The sequence below is a fragment of the Otolemur garnettii genome, unplaced genomic scaffold, assembly GCF_000181295.1.
Source record: "Otolemur garnettii isolate 467f Iridium unplaced genomic scaffold, OtoGar3 scaffold00020, whole genome shotgun sequence".
Lineage (NCBI taxonomy): Eukaryota > Metazoa > Chordata > Mammalia > Primates > Galagidae > Otolemur > Otolemur garnettii.
In genome coordinates this window covers 18,274,407-18,297,047 of record NW_003852415.1, presented here as the reverse complement: position 1 = coordinate 18,297,047, position 22,641 = coordinate 18,274,407, and the positions used below count along the sequence as shown (strand labels likewise).

The 22,641-nt window shown below is 48.1% G+C and overlaps 1 protein-coding gene across 2 annotated transcripts in view; it reads right to left on the bottom strand.

The window, feature by feature from the left end:
- SLC24A4 (solute carrier family 24 member 4) overlaps window positions 1–18,957 on the bottom strand; it is a 152,642-nt gene extending 133,685 nt beyond the window's left edge. For both annotated transcript variants that reach the window (XM_003786994.1, XM_012803439.1), the window contains exons 1-2: window positions 18,828–18,957; window positions 16,830–16,940 (exon numbers count right to left, since the gene is read on the bottom strand). In XM_003786994.1, coding sequence (XP_003787042.2) covers window positions 16,830–16,940; window positions 18,828–18,957 — 241 coding nt within the window. The remainder of the gene's footprint in view (window positions 1–16,829; window positions 16,941–18,827) is intronic.
- Window positions 18,958–22,641: the final 3,684 nt, after the last annotated feature.

Sequence of the window (22,641 nt, the reverse complement as noted above, 5' to 3'; positions counted from 1 at the left end):
TGTTGTTTGGCGGGTCCGGGCTGGGGATTCGAACCCGCCACCTCAGGTGTACGTGGCTGGCGCCCTAGCCGGTTGAGCCACAGGCGCCGAGCCCAAAAGGCTACTCTTAAGATATGATTAAAGAACAGGAAAAGAGGGTGAATGAACATATGAGCCGTAACAAAACCATCCCGAGTAAACAACGAGGAATCCTGTCTGCTATGTCAGTTCCGGGTTGCATCTGTCACTTGTTGCTGCCTTGGCATTGTCTTATACAAAAACAGAGACAAAGAAGAATAGGTAACAGCTGTCCTGGACAGTCAGCTACCCAGCAAGCAGAGCAGGGACAGGTGTGGCTGTACAGCAACCCGCAGAGAGGGGTCCCCGATGCCTGCATTCTGCACAAGCCAGAGACCACTTCGCCCACATGGGATCCTGAACACATCCTCTCAGATCCAGAGGGGCAAGCATCCCTGCTTCAAGGTCCACTCTTTATGAGAGATTGTACACTCAATGCAGTGCAAAGCGTGGAAGATGACAGGCACAGAGGAGTCTGACACCAGAGAGGGAGGGGCAAGCTTCACCCTCCGCCTGTATAAGTGCATGGAGACCAAGGGCACTAAAGAGCCATAAAAACTCTTTAATGGGGAGATGCGTCCAAGAATCAAAATCAGTATCTTTGTTGTCACTTAATCATTACTCTTGACATCACACATCTTAACGGAATCAAACAGCCTAAGGACATTTCTGCCAGTTAATTCAAACCACGTTTGTGCCAGTCTCCACATGGAAAAAAGTGAAAGGACAGTCCGAGCCCTGTGACACTGCAGTCAGCTATGCTGAGCCAGAAAGGACTTTTCTTTTCCCCAGGCTCCATGGTGTGGCTGGGGACTGGTTACTAGGTTTAAAGTGAATGTGTGGGCTTGGTTACCATGGGTTCACCAGCTCTGCCTCTGCAAACTGCGCTCGTGGGCCCAGGAAACAAGCGGATTCCCCTGAGGTCCACCTCAGCCAGGCCTCAGAGTACCGCCTAAAGGATCTCTTTGGGGTTGACTGCTTTATGGTCGAGAAATTCCTTACAGAAGACCCTGGGATCATACAGTTCTGGCAAGAGAGAACAAAGTCAAACATTCAACTTCAGTGAAGATGGACTTTCGGTTTGTCTGCCCAGGCCACGGGATGCTTTAAAACTAATAATTTAAATGCCTTTAAGTCATTCCTCCACATTATCATGTGTCAGACTGAAGCATGATCAGGCAATCAAGTCTGCCAGACCCTGGAAATCAAACAGGGACAGCGGACCACTAACTGCCAGCTCCGGAGGTCAAATCGCACAGAGGCAAATCCCTGTCTCAAGGGAGGGGCACCATTTGCAAGTGAAGGCCATCTGGCCAGAAGCATGAAGGCCAGAGACGACATCTCTCAACCTCACAGTGACAAGGACAACAGCAGTGAAATATGTGACCTGTGGCACTCACAGTAAACAGCAACTAGCCCTCAAAATCAGAACTGCTCCTTCTCATCTGCAGCCAGCCCTGCACAGTTTAGTAAGGCACTTCCAACTTTCGGCACTGGATTATAGCCTGTCGTCTCCAGCTCCTTGGTGGTTTCATGTGGGTGCAGGCCTGCTCCTACTCCTTGAGACAAGACCATCCCCAGCCTTCCTAGCAGAGATGGACAACAGATACTTGTCAATGTTAGTGGACGTGGGGAGGGTCAGGGTTGCCCCCTCCGCTGTACTCGGCTCTCACCTTTCTGTGCCCTGACAGGCCTGTGGCAGGAACCCCAAGGTGGGATCCTAAGCTGGGTGGGGTGATTCATAGATCTGCATGTGATGTCCTGGGGACATGACGGCTTTCAGTTCTTGACCTGGCCCTGAACTGCTGCTGGATGTGAATCTCAGCAAGTCTCCCAACTGGTACGTCTCAACATGGCTACTCATCAATGTCACCTGGGAGCTCTGCCCAGGTCCCAACCATACAGAGTCTCATGTAACTGGTCTAGGGTAGGACCTAGGCATGGGTATTTTTTTAAAACTCCACAGGACATTCTAAAGCAGCCAGAGTTGAGAACCTCAGCTAAGGACCTCAGTGCCCCCCCACCACCACCACTGTGACATAGAGGGAGAGGGAAAGTGAATTGGAAGGTTCAGCATTTCTCCACCCCCAACCCAAATCTGGGAAATACTAAGTTTTAAACAGTTTAAAGCTCAACTAGATATTTGCATACCCAAGTTCATAGCATTATTCACAGAAGGTGGAAACAACCAAGTGTCTGTCAATGGATGAATGGATAAATTAAAGTGGTATATACAGAAAGTGGGATATAATCCAGTCCTAAAAAGTTAGGGAATTCAGACTACAACTTGGACAGAACCTTCAGGACCTGTGCTGAGTGAAGTATCCAGCACTATATGAGTCCACTTATGTGGGTACACAGAGCAGTCAAATTCATAGGATCAGAAAGTATTAAAATGGAATGATAGTGGCTGGGGGCTGGAGGGAAGGAGTTAGTGTTTAATGGGTAATGGAGGTTCAGCTGGGGAAGACGAAAAAGTTCTAGAGCTGGATGATGGTGATTTGCACAATGTTAATGTACTTAATGACATTGAATTGTGACTGAACTGTGCATTGAAAAACTATTAAAAAGGTAAATTTTATGTTACATCTATATACCCACAATAAAAAACTATCTATCTTAAAGTTTAAAGGTTTCTAGAATGCAGATTTGCTCAGAACCTTGAATATACTATTGGCACCCAGTCTGTGGCTGCAAGAGGCTGAGTTACAGCTGTCCCAAGCTAGTTGATCACAAAAGGGTTTTTTTCCAGCAGGGGATAGAGGGAGTGAGGCTCAAAGCAGTCTGGGGGCTGCTGGATCCATCTCTAACAGCACACACTTTCTCGTGCACGAGGCAGCTGACAGGCATGATTTCTTTTGATTTTTGCCAGGTAAGTTCTATGACTCCATTTCACAGATGGAAAAATTGAGGCTTAGGGAGGCCCTGTCACCTTCCCAGGGCCACAAAGCTCAATGGCAGAGGGAGACCTTAACCCAGGTCTGGCAGACTCTACATTCTCACTATTCAAAGTGTGGTCTCCAGACAAGCAGCACTGTTAGAATTGCTAGCCTGCTGGGAATGCACACCTTCAGACTTCCGGCACCTGCATTTTCACAGGCCCCTGGGCCACCATTGCGCATAAAAGATGGAGCAGCACTTCTCTGAGCTACAACCCACACTGCCTCTCTCCAGGACCTCCTGGAGCCCTTCGCACTTTATTGGGTGATTCTAAGTACTCCTGGTGAGCTTGGGGCTGGGGGCAGGAAGCAATATCCTCCCAGTGCTGTGGTCTGCAAACGATGCCAATAGCCCTTGCTTTTTCCCTTCTTCCTCCTGATGCATGTGGGCATGTGGGTCACGGCAGCCTGCAGGTCATTTAGCTACTTTCCACACCGGCTGCTACATTGAGAATTCTGCTGGCTAAGGAAAAAACAAAAAAGGTTTTACTGATCAAAGGGATTTCAAAGCAACTCTTTTAAGGGCCTCTGAGGCCCACAGAAGAATTACCCAGAAATTAGAGTGCAAAGACGCAACAATGCAGTGGGTCCCTTCTGCTGCCAGCACAGAATGGCTAACAAACCCTCTGCCCAGTCTAATCAACACATCCCCGTGCCAGATTTCCCTCTGGGGAGGCTGCTTGAGGCAAAGGTTTCCTTTAAGAGGCACTTTAGGGGAGGAGAGCTGCCCCTTGGCTCTTCCCCCTGCCAACGACTTCCTGGGTGCAGCCCCTAACAGCCCAGCCAGTCCCCACAAACCATCTCAAGAGCCCCTTCTTCACACAGCCTCTCTCACGAAGGCTTAGCTAATAAGCCAGAGCTACTTAGCTTCTCTAATCTCTGCTCATAAGTCATTCTATCTTCTCCATTAATCGCCTTTATCGATGCTCCCATGGGTCTCCACAGAGTTTCCACCTCTTTCTGGTCCCAGGCTCCTCTAGTGTCTGGCTGAAGCCCTCTCGTGTCTGGCTCTCCTTCACGGCTTGTACAGTTGCATGTCCTGTGTTACCCAAGCACCCAACCCAGTGCATCATCCGGACAGTTCCCCACCCAGCAGGTGCCCAGAGGTGGCAGTTAAGCAGGTCCTAGGGCCGACAAAAACCTAGCCTCAAAAGCAGTGCACCCCAGGCTCGATCCAACCTCAGGGGCCACCACTCCCATCAACTCAAATGCATGATCAATTGAAAATATTTCCCTTGTCCCTGCTCTTGCCAGGTTCTCTCTTACCACCCTACTTCTCCAATCACTGTATACACTGCCAGAAACATCCCGCCCTCCCCATCTGTCCAGCAAATACCCACTTGTGTCAAAGCAAAGCTCAAATGCTGCATGTGAAGCCTTTCAGCCACCCTGGGCATGAGAGTGTATCACTCCAGGTCACGTGTGGTGACTACAATCTACCTTGTCCTTCCAACTTCCAGGCTCAGAGAGGACAGGAACTGCCCTCCCTAGTCCCAGCCCCATGTGTGCCCAGTGAGCATCTGTTCGATGCATACTTTGGAAGGCAGTATGTAGAATATAACCCAGGCTGTACTTGGTATAAGGATCTTCTTGGACTAGGACACTCTATAGGAGTCTTAAGGAAGGAAGAAACGCTTCCCATAGTCCATCTTGGAAAACAGGGCAGCCGTGGACCGTTTCTCTGCATCTGTGATCAGAGCTGATGACTCCTGCCTATCATCATCTTGCACATCCAGCGTCTACCTAAACAGATTCTGCCCCCTTTCAACCTATTCCTTAACACCCTACACAAGAGTATAATTTTTGCCTAAATCTCTTTACAATAGTTCCTAATTAATCTTTCTAACTTCCCTTTCTTTTGCTCCAAACAACTTATTGAGCATAATGCTAAGAAAGAACTCTCATATATTATCTCAATTTAAGTTAGCTTCCCACACTGCCGCAGAGCTACCTTCCTAAAACACAGAGATGACCAGAGACCATCCCTGGCTCCCACTGCCTACAAGGGAGAAGAGCACAAAGGGTGTTTACGGCTTTTGGTCCCAACATACATTACAGGATGAGTCCCTAGCCATACCCACACACACACCTCACACCTCAGGCTTACCCAGCACCTACCATTCCCTCACCTTTCTCCCCCAGGAAGTACTGGCTCTGGAGTCAGGCTGCCCAAGTTCAAATCCCTGCTCTGCCAATTCCAAGCCAGGAGTCCTATTTAACCTCTCTGCCTTACATCTTCTGTGAAATGGAGATGGTAACATGACCGCCACCACCTACCCTCTCCGGGTGTTGAAAAGATCAGGGAAGTGATGCATGCAAAGCACTTAGACTGGTGCTGACTACACCTCTACTCCATTATTGGCCTTCAGAACTCACACTTTCCCATCTCAGTGCCACCTTTGATGTGATTCCCTCTTTGATCTTGACATTGAGGACAACTGTCTCACCTCTGAACTCACCACCAGAATTGTGGCACTTTGCATTCCCCCACATATCACAGGTTAGTTTTGTAGGTCTCTATCCTCTGGACTTGAGGGGAAGCTCCCTGGAGGCATGGCCCACATCTAGGAGCATTTAAATTCCCCCTGGGGTTGGCAGACAGGGCTACTCAATCACCATGCATCCAGCAACCACAGTAAAACCAAGGATGGCTTCCTTTTGCTTTCACCAAGTAACCACAGGAGGTAGTTGTTTTTAATAAACACGTACTTTAGGTAGAGTGCTGAACAAGCTGCCTTGGGATCTGCCTAGCTATCCCTGAACTTGGCATATATAATGAAATCAGGAGCCAGCAATGTACAGTGTGAAATGAGATAAACCAGCAGTGGGGTCATGAGAGCTGGTATGTGAGGGGATGGTCAGATCTGCTTCATCTTTCTATTCTATCCACATGCTCCATCATCAGCCTTTGCCTCATGTCAGCCAAGCACAGTGCTTCACCAAATCCTATTTGTGGTTTCATGGATCAATTCTGAAAGCCCTAGATAACTGACTGTCTCTATTTCACAAGGAAGGGATGTTCTTCAAAGGGTTAAGCGTCTACGACAATCATGCAGGCATCAGTAATCAGGTCCGCAGAGCGCCCAACATTTAATTCTTAAAAGCCTAGGGGATGAATTACATCATTCTGCCCATTTCATAGACAGGAAACTAAGGCTCTGACAGCCAAAGTGACTTGCACAAAGTCACACAGACGGTGTGTATCTGGGCTGGAACACAAACTCTGCTGTCCAAATTCCGTCTCATTCCCCGTTTGTCGGGTCCCACCTCACCAAACACACTGAGCATCACTGCACCCTGAAGTCTGAGCAGTCTCTTGGTGTCAGCCAGGCAAAAAGTCAACAGCACCTTGTCCTCCAATAACTACTGATCAGTAAATATAAGCTCCAGATAGTCACTTTTAACTTTCACTCAATACAAAGCAAGGGCTGCAAAATTCATCCTCCATCCTGCATCAGAGGCCAGTTGCATTTATCCTGTAAAGTTACAGTTCAATTTAAATTCATGGCCAGAGGTAGTTTCAGCAGCAAAAATCTGTGCCACACTCTGTGCAAGGCACTCTAGCAAGCACTTTATGGAGAAGAACCATTTAGGGCTCAGGACCCTGTGATAAAGGTAGTATGTGACCTCCTCCCATGCACATGGCATGCAAGCACACCTGTACCAGCACAGGTCTAGAACATGGGCTACACTGGTGAATAAAACAAACCCTGCTCCTTCTCTTAGGTTAGAGCAGGGATTTTCGATTGCTGTGCTGTGGCACCCTGGTGTGCCATGAGAGAATCTTAGGTGTGCTATGAAAAATTTTAAAGATCATTAATTTATTTTTGAAAATAGTTCAAAAGACAATAAGTATATTCTTTTTATACTTTTTTTTTTTTTTGGCCAACATAATTTAAATGTGCCACAGAAGTTTAACTATAGGTTCAAGTGCACTGTGAGTAAAAAAGGTTAAAAAAACACTAGAAGGTAAGGTCGCTGGTTCAAGGTCACATAATAAGAGCAGAGGCAGCATTGGAAATCAGGCACTTTGGCTCCAAAGTCCATGTTCTCAACCTCTGAACTCCAATCCTTAACTCCCCTTGGGTGTCCTGATCTTTCCCAAGATGTTGCCAAGCTTAATGGGACAGCCAGAGAGACAGCAGCTGCTTCTGTGGGGTGCAGCCTCCTGATGGGTAGAAAGAGGCGGCCTTCCATCCAGTCACGTTTGCTGTAAGCTGAGTCCTGTGTCTGACTCCAGTCTCCAAGAACTCAAAAGCAAGGGGAGAAAGAAGGGCAATACCCACATTATAATAATTGCAATCTGTCCAGAGCTACTACCGAGCCAAGCACAACTTGTGAACTGAGGTAACTTTCCTAACTGTGGCTTAGCAGGGCCGCTGGAACCAGTTTGCCAACTTCATCCTGGGCCATCTCCCAGGTACCACCACCCCTTCCCCCCATTAAAAGGAAAAAAAAAAAATCAAAGTAACCTGATTCAGTTCTATCCCTAGCTGAGCACTGACTCTTTGATAAATCCCCAAAGCCTAATTACTTACTATTGTGCCTGGTAATCTTATGAGGTGTTTGTTTTCTCTTTCTCCTCACACAGCCAATGAGCAAGGTGCGGTGTTGCTATCAGGCATCCCTCCAGCTCCAGGAGAGGCTGCTGCCACTTCTCAGGGAGCACTCTCAGATGCTTAGAGGTACGTCCACAATCCCCACCAGTCACCCTTTGAGGCCAGGCTCAGACACTGTCTCCTTCAGGGAGGGCACCTTTACCCACACTCTCTCCTCCATAACACCTCTCTGTAAGGGGATCCCCCACCATGATATCTGCTACACACAGCTTGGTCAGTTATCTGAGCCTCAGGCTATGTTTCCCACACTCCCCGGTGGCAGGGACTGGGTCCTTTGCAGCTTCAGAGCCTAGTACTGTGCGGAGCATGCTGACACTGAGAAACACACACTGCATTTAGTTTCTCAAACATACTATGAGACCCAGGGCTGGAGCCATGCACTGTGCTGATCTGGCAAGGGGAACTGCAGGACCAGAAATCAAGTGGCTGTGTGTTCTCATCTCTGCAGGGGAGACCCACTGGGCAGAGAACACCCTTACTTCTCAGCCACACAGTGACTTTCTTTCCTTTCCCAAGGGGACATCCATTGCTTTTTCAGAAGAAACAGTAAATTATTCGGGCACATTTATTTTTCTTTCTCTTTGGTAAATTGCTGTGCTCCAATGGCCTCTTCAACAGTGGACTATGTTAAATTTTAAAACTCCCTTTTCATGTGTTCAGCTTTTCAGTTGCGCTGAACGACCAGATCTCTTTCACCCAAGGCAACACATGGCAATGCTTAATGATTTCCATTTTTAACTCAGGGAGGAACGTTTCTCAAGAGTTCAAGAGGAAGCCGAGTGGGCGCTCTCTGGATTGCAGGAGGCCACACAGCATCAAGAGCGGAGAATCTGCAAGTCAGGGGATAGCAGATGGCCCAGCAAGAAGGAAAGATTGCTAGCAGATGGTCCCAATAGTTGGGATGAGGCACAAAAACTTCTGATTGCAAACAAATCAGTATTAGAAACATACCCAGAATCGGGGCCCACACAGATGTTTGCTGTTGCAATGGACAGGCATTCCCCATTTCTCAGAGGGGCACCCAGACAGTGACAGGTTGGAATTTGCCGTGGAAGTCCTCATCTCTGGTTTGTCTTTTTCTACTTCACTTGTTAACAGTTATGAATAAGGACACAGGGTCACAATTCAGAGCACCCAAATGAAAAATCTGGATCCACAGAGGGTTTTTAGGGAAGGGAACCTATTCTGTAGGGTACATTCATGGTAGATCCGTATCATTTCACACCTACCCAAACCTATGGAATGTACAGCAGAGTTAAGCCATCGATACTGGTTTACCAACTGTAGCAGACATACCACAGGAACACAAGATGTCACTAACTGTGGGGAGCGAGAGGTGTGATAAAGAAATTTTCTGGCATCTTCTGCTTGATATTTTTTGCAAACAAAAAGCTGCTCTAAAAAAAATAAAGCCTATTAATTATATACACACACACCTGGCTCTGCTTTTTGTTGGCTGGGTGACCTTGGAGTAGTTACTTAATCTCTTTGGGTTTCCTTTTCCTCATCTGCAAAGTGAGAACAATTACAGCGCCCACCTGAAGGGCAGTTAGGAGAAGCAAGTATGTTAATACGCAGAAAGTGCTTGGAATAGTGCCTGGCACGTATTACCCTAGTATTAGCCATGATGATAATACTGACAATGATGATGACAGCAGCTACCATGTGCTCCATATGGCTTCAATACTGGTGTACGTCATGTGGTTTAAGTCTCTCAGCAGCCCCGTGAGGCAGGTAGGAAGAGCTGCTATTTACAAGAGAAAAATCCTGAAGCTTCAGGAGCTTATGTAACTTGTCTAAGATCACATGGCCGGTAAGGGGTGAGCTGGGACTCAAACCCACACATCTGCCTTCCCCATGCTAAACTATCATCTCCAACAGAGACAGCCTTTTCTGGCTGCTGAAAATCTTTGTACTTACCCAGCAAAAGGCAATCCTAAAACTCAGGCCCTCGGCTTCTGAGCCACTGATCAACTATGTGACATCCCATCCACCCCCCAAAGCAGGAAAGAGTGGGCACACAGATAACAGGCTGCTCTCTTCCTCAGCCTCCATTCAGCAGCAGGTTGGTGGCTCTGCCAGCCTATGGCTGTCTAACATGATTGGTGACGGTTTCCCACAAAAGCCGCCTGGCTCTCGGGAAGTTACCCTGCCCTGCCAAGCTCCTCCCCAGGCTATACCTCCCACCTCTGCAGTCTAGGTCAGGAACTGAACTGTGATCTCCCTGCCAGCAGTGGTAAGATCAATTCTTGCTCTTATAACTCAGGATTGGCTTTTACGGAACAACTTCAAAACTTCATCTATGTGACTTGCCTTCCAAGCCTGCTGGAGCAGCATTCTAGCAGACATTTGTTCAGAATCCAGACGCTCATCTTGCTGAAGGTCCCACTGCACGGCCTCACCCACTTGTCCTTTTCATAGCTCCAGGTCCTCTCCTCCCACTCTTGATTCCTTGTGCTTTCTGCATCTCTGCTCTCTACACCGGGGAGCCTGTGGAGACCTGGCACAGAGGGTACCTGCCCAGTGCTCTCATCTCCTCCTAGCCCAGCCTCAGCACTAGCTCCCGTGCTTGCCCCAAGCTGACCACAAAAAATGCTGCATCTGCTCCCTACATCTGGCTCCTCTGCCACTGAAGGCGAAGCCCCTCCATCCTCAGACTCTCCTTACCACCCCTCCATCAGGCTTCCTCCTGGGATACACAGCCACCAGGCATCTTAAAAGACATATGTGGAAGGAAGAAAACCATGCATGATGAAACCAATCCTAGAGGAGGACTTAAATCCCTCCCAAAACACGAGAGGGCCAACCAAGCTGCCCTCTTCCTGTTTTTGAACACGGTACATAGGATACTGGGAACCCAAACCAACTGGGGTCCCATAGTGGACGAAGAACCACTTGTTCAGTCTCAAATGCAGGAGAAACCATGCTCACCTCTGGTCAATAATCAAACTGGAAAACAGGGCGGTGCCTGTGGCTCAAAGGGGTAGGGCGCCAGCTCCATATGCTGGAGGTGGCAAGTTCAAACCCAGCCCCAGCCAAAAAAAACTGGGAGAAAAAAAAAAGTAAACAGCACCTGTCAAAACCCAAGTGTCCCTCGCCCCACGAATAACCGTGTCCCGCAGGACAGGACACCCAAGAAAGCTGTTCTATTTAGAATTAAGTTCTATGAGGTATGCCATCCTCCAGCATCCTAAACCCTCCAAAGATATCAAAATAAGAAATTTATTTCCAGAAGAGAAAAATAAATAAATGTTTCACAGGCTGTTTACTTGTTAACTTGTTCTTAGAAAATTCAATTGACAAGTAGTTTTTCAGGGCCTACTATAAAAGGCATGGTATCATCTCTGGGGTAAGCAAATAGAAAATGATAATAAAAATAGAGTTAAGTGTCTGAGTATGAATTACATACCAAGCACTGTTTTGAGTTCTGATGGGTATTGATTTAATTCTAACAACTCTGTAAGGTGGGTTGACCCTTGTCCATCTTTAGAATTGTTAGAAATAAAGGTCTATTGTTTAAGTCGCTCTGTCTATGGTGTTCTGTTATAGCGGCCCAAGCTAAGACAGTTCCCGAGGGACAGATCGCTCATGCAGTTGAAAAATATGCACATAACTTCTGACTCCTCAAAAATGTAACTATTAATAACCTCCTGTTGACCAGAAGCCTTACTCATAAACAACTGAATAACACATGTTTTCTATGTTATATATTTTATATACTATATTTTTTACAGTACAGTCAGCTAGAGAAAAAATGTTATTAAGAAAATCATAACATGAAGGCTGTGTTGACCAGTTTGATGGAAGTATTTCAGATTGCATGTGAAAACCCCACACTGTACCCCAGAAGTGCATTAATGTACATAGTTACCATTCAGTAAAAAGAAAAAAAGAAAATCATAAGGAAGGGAAAATACGTTAACTCTTCATTAAATGGAAGTGGATCATCTTAAAAGTCTTTATCCTCATGTCATGATGAGTAGGCTGAGGAGGAGGAGGGGGCAGGAGGGGCAGAAGCAGAAGAAAATCTATGTAGAAGCGGACCCTGACAGTTTGTTCAAGGAGCTACTGTAATTATCAACTCCTCCCCAATTTACAGACGGAAAACCTGAGGCACATACTGTGGTTTTAAAAAACAAGCAAGGCTTCCACCTTTTATATTCTAGTTGGGGGAGGTAAAGAATCCAACAATGGATAGGACTGGCACATGCGAGATCTGAGACAATGTTCTGAACAGCCAGTGACTCAGAAGGCTGCTATGGACCCAGTGACCAAGGAAAGCTTGTGGATGTGACAATGATGAGGAGGAATCTGCCACAGAAGATCTGGATGAAAAGTGTATGATTTTCCAAAGCTCTAGAAGCCGGCGCCAGGACACATACGTCATGGGTTCTGATTTCACGGACAAGGGCTGGGCCTTGGCATCTGCATTTTTCAGAGTTCTCCTGGTGTCTCCCACTTGCAGACCCAGGTTGAGAAGCACCAGGTCCGTCTTCAGCTGCCTTTAGACACTCCAGGTGCCACCACCAAAAGATGCAGGGAAACTCATTGGTTCCTTATAGAGACTGAATATTTGAGACCCCCATCCTAAAATTCATACTTTGAAGCCCTAACCCCCAGTGTGATGGTATTTGCAGGTGGAGACTTTGGGAGGCAATTAGGATTAGATGAGGTCATGAGAGTGGGTTCCCCGTGGTGGGATTAATACCCTGATGAGAAGGGGAAGAGAGACCAGAGAACTTGTTCTCTTTCTCCACAAAGTACACATACAGTGAGAAGGCGGCTACACGAAAGCCAAGTAGAAAGTCCTCACGAGACCCCAGAGCCATTGGCACCTTGATCTTGAACTTGTCCACCTTTAGAATTGTTAGAAATAAACGTCTATTGTTTAAGTCACTGTCTATGGTATTCTGTTATAGCAGCCCAAGCTAAGACAGTTCCCAAGGGACCCAAAGTCACTGTCACTCCTTCCAAATTCATCCACTTTGCAAAGAGGGACTCGCTTTACTTTCTCAGTGTTTGCTCTGCACAGCCTGTGAAAATAAACCTCTAAGGCCTGGAGGTTCAGCTTATGCCTTCAAATCTCTGGGGAAAAATTAATTATAAATTTTCCATAGACATCAGTGGTCAAAAATAAAGCAGATTTTATTTTAGCTTCTCTACATTAAAAAAAAAAAAAGCAACCAGTTTTCAGGAAAACTGCTCTGTTAAACTGGTGTCAACATTCAAATATTTGTTTGAATAGCTTTTGTTCAACATTCAAATATTTATTGAATACCTACTAAAAAAACAGTGTTCGAGCCCAGTGCCTCTTGGCCTTTGGTGTGCACATGAGTCACCTGAGGATCTTGTTAGGGTCCTGATTCTGATGCGGCAGGTGGTCTGGGGTGGGCCCAAGACCCTGCATTCCTAGCAAGCCCCCAGGTGATGCTCTCACCCAGAGTAAGGTCTTCAGCTCAGTGAGCACCAACTCTGACTTCATCTTGAAATTACCCAGAGAACTCATAAAAGGTATGGATTCCCAGCCAACTAAATCAGATACTCTAGAATGGGGAGGCCACCCTAGGCACTTAAAAATATATAAAGTTCTTGAGGTGCCTTGACAATGCGGCCAGGATTAAGAATCCCTCTTCCAACCACAAAACAGGTAGGCCTTGAGCGCAGACAGAGAACAATGAAATAAGTGACTTTAGACAGTGATAGAAGTCATAAAAACAATACAGGGTAATGTGATAAGGGGGTAACAAGACAGAAGGGGTTGTGATGGGAGCATTTACACAGAAACACAAGTAATGAGATCACAACACCACCACCAAGATCTGGGGAAAGGACCCAGGCAGAACAAAGAGCTCATTGTTTTCCAGAGTCTTCAGAGTCCCATTCATGTTTTTAGGGAAAGGAAGTTACTCCTCACACTTGTAAAGAGGAGCATTAGAAGGTACAGGACATAAGACGCAGCTCCCTCCCTGGAGGATCCTGTGAGTTAAGGCGGGACACCAACCATGGCTGGTGTTTTGGCACAGGAGGAAACTCTTAAAGCTCCATCTTCCAACATCCCTAAAAGACCTCCACTGGCAGAGCTGGATATGAGGCCCTCTAATTGGTGGAGGTGGACGCAAAGCAGAAGCCTCAGGAAGTTGTAAGACCCTGCAATTCTTATGGGGAACCTGTGCCAACTGTATAAAAAGAAGGTGGCCATTGGATGATACTATCTGTCACCCCTGAAGCCCTAACTTGGAGCTCTGGCCCACACTTACACAGTGTCAGCCTCAGGATAGGAGCCTGTAGTGAACAGATGTAAGGAACTGAATGTCTGCTCCCTAGGTGCCCAACCTCTCCATCTCCCAGGTGGGGTCCTGGTGTGAGGTGAGGCAGCTTCAGTCCCCTCCCTCCAGCTGCACAGCCTATGACTGAGGGCTAAGCCAGTCTGGGGCCCACCACTGCCATGGCCGGATCAGGTGGCTAGAGTGGTCTTGTGGCCTAGGTCAGCTCAACCTGATAGAACTACCAGCTTCTGCAGAAGCAGGTCAGCCACAGGTTTGCTCTTCCCTAGCATTTCTGAGTCTGGGAAGACATGAGGTTGGACTCGCGGTAACCATCTTCCCACAATAGAACACAACTGAGTCCAGACAGAGACAAACAGAATCATAGACACCTCTTACTTTGATCCCTCACTTCTAGTTACTAAGCCACTAAATTCCCTTTCTCGCTAAACCCTGTTTGGGGACACTTGGCTCATTTAGACACCGAGACTACAAAGAACCACATCAGGCCAGCTCACCCCTCCCTGAGCACCTAAAGTACCTCCTGTGGGACTGCTCAGTGGAGCACTGGCAGTCCCTCATGGTCACCAAGTTCTCCCTGGGTTGAGAGCCTGTCTTCTCTACTCCCTTACAAGCTACTTGATAACAAGGGATGCATTGCATACTAACTTATACACCCCACTCCCTGTTAAGTATCCACAACAGGGCTGAGCACACAAGAGGTGCTTGCTGCAGACCTGCAAAATAGACAGGGAGTGGAGACCCTCCTGGGCCAGGCAGAGGAAGCTGGCAGGGAAGGCAGGCCCCAGCCCCCACCTGGCCTAAGGAGAGCAGGGGGCTAGCGCGGTGCAGTGGGTAGGTGTGGCATCTGGAGCCAGTGACCAGGGATGCTCTGCCAGCGGAGACATGTTGCGAAGCCACTGAACTTCTAAGCTTTGTGTTTCTCATCTTGGCAAAAACACGGTAAGGATTAAAATGCATAATACATCAAAACGCACTTTCATTCCACCACTTGACCAGCATTTACTGAGTCCTTTCTGTGTGCCAGGCTCTATTCCAGAAACAGTCAACACAAAGTGTAATGTGATGTTAACTACTGCTGAATATACTGTCAATTTCCCTTTAAGGTCTTCCTTTCAATTACTACGGACACTTTATAAAAATTAAAAAATAATTTTTGATCACGCAGTATCAGATGCTGATGATACTGAGATCACAGTGAGACGCAGGAGAACTCCATCGAAGCCCCCATGCTCAGACTATATATGACAGGACTTACTGGAGGGTACAGACAGCCCAAGATGAGGGCATCAGATACCCAGAAACCAGTCAAAAATTCTCTAATTCTGACTTAATCCAGAGTAGCAAAGTGTCCCTATGTGAATGGTATCAATTCTACCATTTCAGGTCCCTGAGATGGACCCAAACATTAGCCATCCCGGGCCTTATGCATATTGATGGTATGGAGTCAGTGTCCCTTGGCACACGTCAGTACAACCTGCACAACCACTAGCCTGGCTGATGAGAGGAGATGTGCTGGGGGAAGGGGATGACAGGACGGCCACCACTGCCTGCTGGTCCCCATGACAGGGGGGCCAGTCAGGAGTGAAGGCCTAGGTTCAAAAGGAATCCCAGCACTTCTCTGCAAGCCTGTGCTTGTCCTCCCCATGTCCCAGCATACTTCTCAGAAGGCATCTGACCAAAGGGAAGCTGATGGTGTAGAGGTTTATTTCTTGTACTTCTAAAGGTGGGCAAGTTCAAGATCAAGGTTCCAAAGACTCTGGTGTCTGACAAAGACTCTCTCCTCGACTTCCCCTGAAGGAAGACCTCACTTTCTTAAACATGTAGAACCAACTAAACATTTTAGTCAACAGGCCTAGGTCCCAAAGCCAGCTTTACCACTTACAAGTTTGGTGTATGTCTCCTCCCTAAATCTTTCCAGACCTGTAAAATGGGTATGAAACCTGTCTCATAGAGGGTGACCGTAAAACACACTCAGACTACCTCCCTTTATACACAGTCCCAGGAAGAGCCTAACCAGACTCTCCCAACAACCCTGAAGCAGACCAGTACTATTCGGGCCACTTTACAAGTGAGAAAACAGAGATTCAAAAAGACTATATGATTTTTTCAGCAAGTCAGTAGAAAAGACTTCTATAATAAAACTTTAGTGTCCTAGGGGCTGTTAAATACCTCACCCCACTGGATCCTCCTCACAGAGACCCCAAGAGTTGGAGCCAGAGCTAAAGCCCAGAACTGCTGCATCTGAGGCCTGGGCAGTGTCCAGCATTGCTGCTTGCCAGTACACTCTCTTCCTCTGACGATCTCCTTCCTTTGTTTAAGCAAAACCTGCCTGCCTCTGGGTCCCTACTGCCTCTGAACCCCAGGAGAAGACTGAAGAAGAATATTAAAACTGCTTCCCAGGGCAAGTAGAAGCAGTCTCAGGGGCTAAATGACACCCTGGAAGCTCCAAAACCAGAGAAACCAGCACCCCAGAGTGTCCCACCCTAGCAGCTGCCCTGGCTCCAGCCCTGGTGGGTCATCCAGAAGTGCCATCCGCCAGAGCAGCTGGATTTGCTGCCCCCAAAGTTCCAGCAAATGGACACAGTGAGTACAGGGAAAGCAAAAAAGACACCGGAGCAAATAAACCAAATCAAGATAGTGAGGGAAAATACTCAGGCTTCAGGAGTATTGTGAGAACAAAAAAAAATTTTTTTTAAACTCTTGAATGTGACCTTTTTAGTTGTTGGATAAAGAAAGCACTTGTGTTACTTAGCAGCACAACTGATGACTGCCTGTATGTTACCTTTCAACACCTAACAGAGCTACTCTTTCCCACTCAGGTGCAGAAACACCTTCCCCAGCTTTGGTTGTAAATGCCCACACAAGCACTGTCTCCTGTTCAGACCCAGTGCCTTGGTAGACAGGGTGGACGAGAATCTATTTCTTACCAGGATCTGTGCAGTTCTTGGTTGGCTGAGTCCCATTCACTGTTGCCATCAACTTTCTATTTCTCCACGTGTCTGGTAGGACTCGTTTGCTAGCAGCAGCTGTTTTGTGCCCTTGATTGGAAATTAAGTCATAGATACCATTAGCCATAATGTGATGGCTGTAGTCCTGAAATATCCTTACATATGTGTATCTATTATGGCTATGTCAGCAACAGCTCTATTTGACTATTTAGAGTCACCTTTAGGGAACGATGTGATGATCAGAAGTATGATATCACCTTACATACACTAGTCTGTTCTCCAGATCTAGTTCATTGTTTCAAGGCCCAGCTGGGTCAGCAAGTGCTCTGACCTTGGCTGAGACCACACTGATCTCAACCTCTAACAGATGCAACAGTGGGCTTAAACAGGTAACCATGAAGTTCTATTTCAGGAAATATACTCAGGCAGCCCCTGCTCTGGAGAAACTACAAATGGTTACTAAGTCAGCAAGCAGGTAGAGATGCTGACAGGGTCTGGCCCAGGACTTCTCACACTTGAATGTGCACACAAATCACCTGGGCATCTTGTTAAAATGCAGGTTCTGATTCAGTATGTCTGGACTGGTACCCAGGATTCTGTACTAAGCCTCCAGGTGATGCTGATTCTACTGGTCTAAGGGCCATACACAACAAGAAGGAAGAATGACTGGATGCCCAGAACCAAACTCACGAAGTCCCAAAGGGAATTCCTGATCCAGCAAATAAAAATGATTCTCATTTCAAGATCTTTGAAGTATTCCTTTACTTCTCCTGATGTGCACACTGCTTCAGCTGGGAAATAATACCTCTTCTATAATGCTGACATCCAAGGCCTCTAGGTATTTTGTTTTTTTCTGGTGTGTAATTGAGGGGAAAAAAAACACTGACTTGCCCAATTGCAAAGCACCAGGTATTAATAACCTTCCCGAGTTTCACTGGAAAGAGCTATTTTTTAACCCTCTATCCTCAAATCACAAAGTTGAGGCCTTGAAAGCCAGCATTTTTTAAAACTTTAACCAAGTTCCACCCGATTTTTACCTATCACTATAAACCTCTCTAAATTGTCTCTAGATGCATTTGGCCGTTCTAACTGCTCAAAATAACACCTACTTTACCTCCATATCTTGGTTGCTAAATCACCAGCGTTTCTTTTGTTTTTACGTTAAAAAGAAAAAGGAACTAAAAGGTTCACAGCATCCAACTCAAAATGAGAATATGGGGAAAGCGGATGTCTTCTTAAGGTTACACATGGGCTCACATCCCCCCCCCCCGCCCCCCAGATTCTTTCTGTAAGTTCCTCCTGTTTCCCCACTCCGTCTGGAATTTGCATGTCCTAAGCGATTTCCAAAACCCTGTTCTTGCATGAGGGAATTACGCATTCCAGCTCTACACACCAGTCCTCTCCTTCCGTGGGGATTAAAAGGAATCGAGAGAAGTGGTGCTGAAACGTGGCAGTGGCAGCAATCTCCCGCGAGGCAGACTGTCCCAACGCTTTTAGGGTTTGAGGAGGACGTGTCAAGACACCCAGGGCTACCCTTTGGATCAAGACGGAGGCAGTTCCCAGCCTCCGAGTCTGGGGTTTTGAGGGACGCACTGCTCAACCCCAGCCGATAGGAAGAATAGAAAAGCGGACCAGTTTTGCCCACCCCAGACCTAGAGAGTCCACGCTGCTGCGCTGCCTCTTCCCTGCGCACTCTGGGGACACAGGCGGTAAAGGTTTTCGTCTTAGTAACACACACCTGCAGCCGCGTCCCCAGCCCCCAGGGGCCGCGCGCAGCTCAAGGGAACCGGGCACCACAGCTCAGAGCGTCCATCAGCCCTCCTGGGTGCGTTCTACCTGCCTGGTGGGGAGGAGAGTGGAAGAACCCTTGGGACCAACCTGACAAGGAAGGAGGGGGAGACATCTCGGAGCTGCCTCCAAAACTCCCCACCCAAAGCCCCCCAACTTCCCAAGGGGAGAGGGCAGTCCCACACCTACCCAAGCTGCCAAAGAGGCCAGACGCACAGCACACCAGGGCCAGCACCGCGCACACAAAACCAACTTGCTGCGGCAGCATCTCTTGCCTCCTGCGAACTTTGCGCTGTCGGGTGGTCCCGCGGAGCGCCATCTCCGACCGCCTGGGTGCTGACCCCGGGAGAGGATGGAAGGCTTCAGCGGCCGGAGTTCTATCAATGGCCGAATGGTGCGGGCGATGAGCGGCTCAGAGACGACGAGCTCCGGGCCAAAGCCTCATGACCGGCGGTCGAGATCCGCGGGAAAGCCCAGAGGGGACAGGAGAAGTAGGTGCGCGTGGCGCTGCCGGAGCTCAGAGTCCCGCGCCCGGCGTGCGCGCTGCGCGCACCATGGCTCCGTGGTAGGAAGCGATGCCGGCACGGTGGCGCTGGCGGTCCGGGCTTGCAGGGCCGGCGCAGTCCTGGCGCTGGAGCTGCTACCTGCCCGCTCCGCCTCTACCCGCTCGCCCGGCCGCAGCCCTGGCGGCAGCGCCCGAGGGATCCTGGGGGCCACACTCAGTGCACCCCCGCGTCCCGCGCCGCCGCGCCCAATCGCAGCATCCTCCTCCAAGTTTGGCGCGGCCGCCCCGGCTGCCCCCCGGCGACGCTCCCTCTGCTCCCTGCCTAGCCAAGATCCGGCGGCCGAGTGCGCGCAGAGGAAAGGTGGGCTGGACGCGCGGGACCTGCGATCCTCTACTCTCGGCTAGCGGCCTCGACGTCTGCCCTCCCAGGGGCGCTCTCTCCGCGGGAACTTTCTCTCAGGCTCCTCGGCTGCGGGGCGCCTGCGTCTGCTGGGCTGTGGAGCCTGTGTCCCGCTGTTCTCTCCTCCCCTCCTGCCCGCCTCTCACCCCCCGCCCCAGCACGTGTACTCCTCCCCTAGGGCGCACTCCCCCGTGCGCTCCTCCCTCGCCGCGTGAGGCCCAACTACTGACCAGTGTAATTTCCTTCCTTCTGCCTTTTTCTCTACCTCTTTCCCTATGGAGTCAAAATGAGCCCCCTTCCTTTACACTCTGAGGCTGACCAGGACATGGCACCACTGGGGACTCTCGGAATAAGGGTTTCTGCAAAGCGGTGGGTTCTGTCCAGGCTCCCTAAGACCCCCAGAGGCGACCCGAGGCCCCCAACACGCCCCTGGGGCGGGAGATGGGCGAGAAGATTAATTGCTCCTGCACAGCTAACAAACAGACTTGCACCAAGCCAACGGGCGCCTGTGCCCGCTGAGACTGGCTCCTGCGGGGCTCTCGGGGCAGGAGCAGGCGGGGGAACCTGTGTTGCGGGGCGGGGCGTGACATCGACCTGCAAAAAGCTGAAAACCAGGCGGAAAAAGAAACCTGAGAGTTCTGGGGCTCCAACGCCCAGTAGACCTTTTTGATGTTCCAAAAATTCTTGCCAGGGACACAGGGCTTTCTGGTTTGGTTTTGTTTTTCCTCCTCCTTTCTGATCGGCTCTGTAGTGTAAACTGCTTTAAAAATGAGGCAAGAGGGAAAATACAGGTGCAGACAAGCGGAGGGGACCCCAGCCCAGAGCGTCTGTGATTACCCCTGCGACTGACTTCCTTCCCTGGTTCTTCACCAATTCATCAGCACCTACTGAGGGCCTACTAGAGGGTAAGGCCACTTAAAATCCTTTCTGGAACAAGGCCAACTCTGCTTTATTAAATAAATACATACCCACCGGGGGGCAGGCCCTGTGCCAGGTGCCAGCCAGGGAACAAAACAACAAAAATGTGTGTAAGAGCCAGTCTCTGCTTTCAAGGAACCCTAAATCAAAAGGGAACCATATCACTCAATAAATGCCCATGAACTAGTGTTCTGGAAGTCCCCCTTGTGTAGAACGTGTGATAATCCCTTAACTATGGTGTGGTCCACAGCAGCGTGGGTATTGCCTGGAAGCCTGGGAGACCTACAGACTCTGCGATTCCACCCCAGACCTACTGAGTGTACATTTTTTGTCATGAGATCCCCAGGAAATTTGTGCGCATGGTCAAGGGTGAGAAGCATCCCCTTCTCGACCTTTTCCAATTCTTCAAGCACGTCACCACCCATATGGTTCCCTTGGGACCAGGTAAGCAAGGACCATTTTGCTTGTGTTGGCCTGGCACAGGGACACAGGTGAGAGGTGCCAGTGGGCCGAGGAAGGGAAAAGGTTCACTGATTATTTTCAGCAGTTTCTTTTCAATACCAACAAAGATACTGAAGGCATGAGCATCAAATTAATTACAGTGGAAACCCCTGGAGGAAATAAGGAAAAGACCAGGGTTCTGTTTTTATTTGTAGAGAGACCTACACATGGATGTTCACCTTCTATATGTGGTGAGCACTGGTGGCTGAGAAGTCACTTTCATACATTTGCAGCATTTTCTTCTCATTGACTGGACTGTACAAGGATGCATTCATTAATAGCAAATAGATCGTAATCATTATTAAATGTGACACTTGGAGAGCTAGCCATGGGCCCTCAGCATCAAATATGAGCCAAGAGCAAAAGTTAAAGTCATAATATGCCGTTGTTCTCACTGTAAAACGTGTGAGGGTTATTTTGGTTAAAGTAATGCCAATGAGCACAACGGCATCTTGTTACTAGAATTTAATATTATCTTAAAACATTTGTCCATAGAACTCACGTAGGGCTGGTGAAAATACATATTTTTGAATCCAGAAGGGGCCAAAGGAGTCATTAGGTGTCTGTCTTTAAACATTCAGCCAGCTGTTTAATAGAACCTTTCTTGTCTTTGAAATTTTTCACGGGCTTTCAGTTAATAGTTAGAACCCGTGGATTAATTTCACATGCACAAATGGATTCCTTTTATTTGACAGTTTGAAAAGTGATTAGTTTGAAATTGTACTTTTTACTTTATTGAAATAGTACCCATTACCAAGTAGCCTCAGCTCTTGCTCTAATGACTCTCTCTGAAGCAGACAGAATTTAGTTTTATGTACCTTTTAGCGTTGAGGCATTCAGGAGCATTTTCTACATCAGCAAGGCCATGGGATAAATGGAAAATGCATTCCTGGGGTTATCCTGGGTCCTGATTAGGAATATCTCCTCTGTCACCACGGTGTTTTCTGATTTGACACAGTAGGAAACTGCCTACAAGGCTATTTGTCAGGAAATCTCAGTGTGTGAGAAGTGGGTATAGTGGTATTTTTTCTCAAAAATTCTTTCCAATGACACGATGAGCCTCACCGTTTAATTAGTATCTTACTCAGTTTTTTAAAGTTTACTTGACTAGGATGACGTTCTCCACGCCTTCTGATTCTTACTCTGCCTTAAAGATGAACATATCAGTCAGCACCAGCAAGGCAGCGATTCCCAAACTTCAGCATGCCTCAGAATCTCCTGGAGTTTGTTAAAACTCAGTTTGCTGAGTCCCACCCCAGCGTTGCTGCTTTAGTAACTTCAGGGATGGGCCTGAGAATTTACATTTCACACAAGTTCCTGAGTGTAGCAGATGCTGCTGGTCCAGGCTCCACACTTTGAGAACCATTGAGTGGGGTTATGCAGTAGCAAAAGTAACAACTAACACTAAAACAATACAAGTTTTTTTTCTGACTTGTGCTTCTGGTATATGGAGAGGTGTGTGTCCCCCTTGAGGAGGGGTCACTCAGGTACCTGGGAGCAGCCACACATTGCTATTTGCCTTGCCTAAGGGAAAAGAGGCCTTGTAGCCTTCTGTGCTGGCCACTGAACACTCTAGCCTAGAGCTGACCTGCTCACTGCCTCTGACCACTCATTGGCCAAGGCTGGCTATGTGGCCCCATCAAACCACGAAGAGGCCCAGAAGTGCCATTTTTCCACTT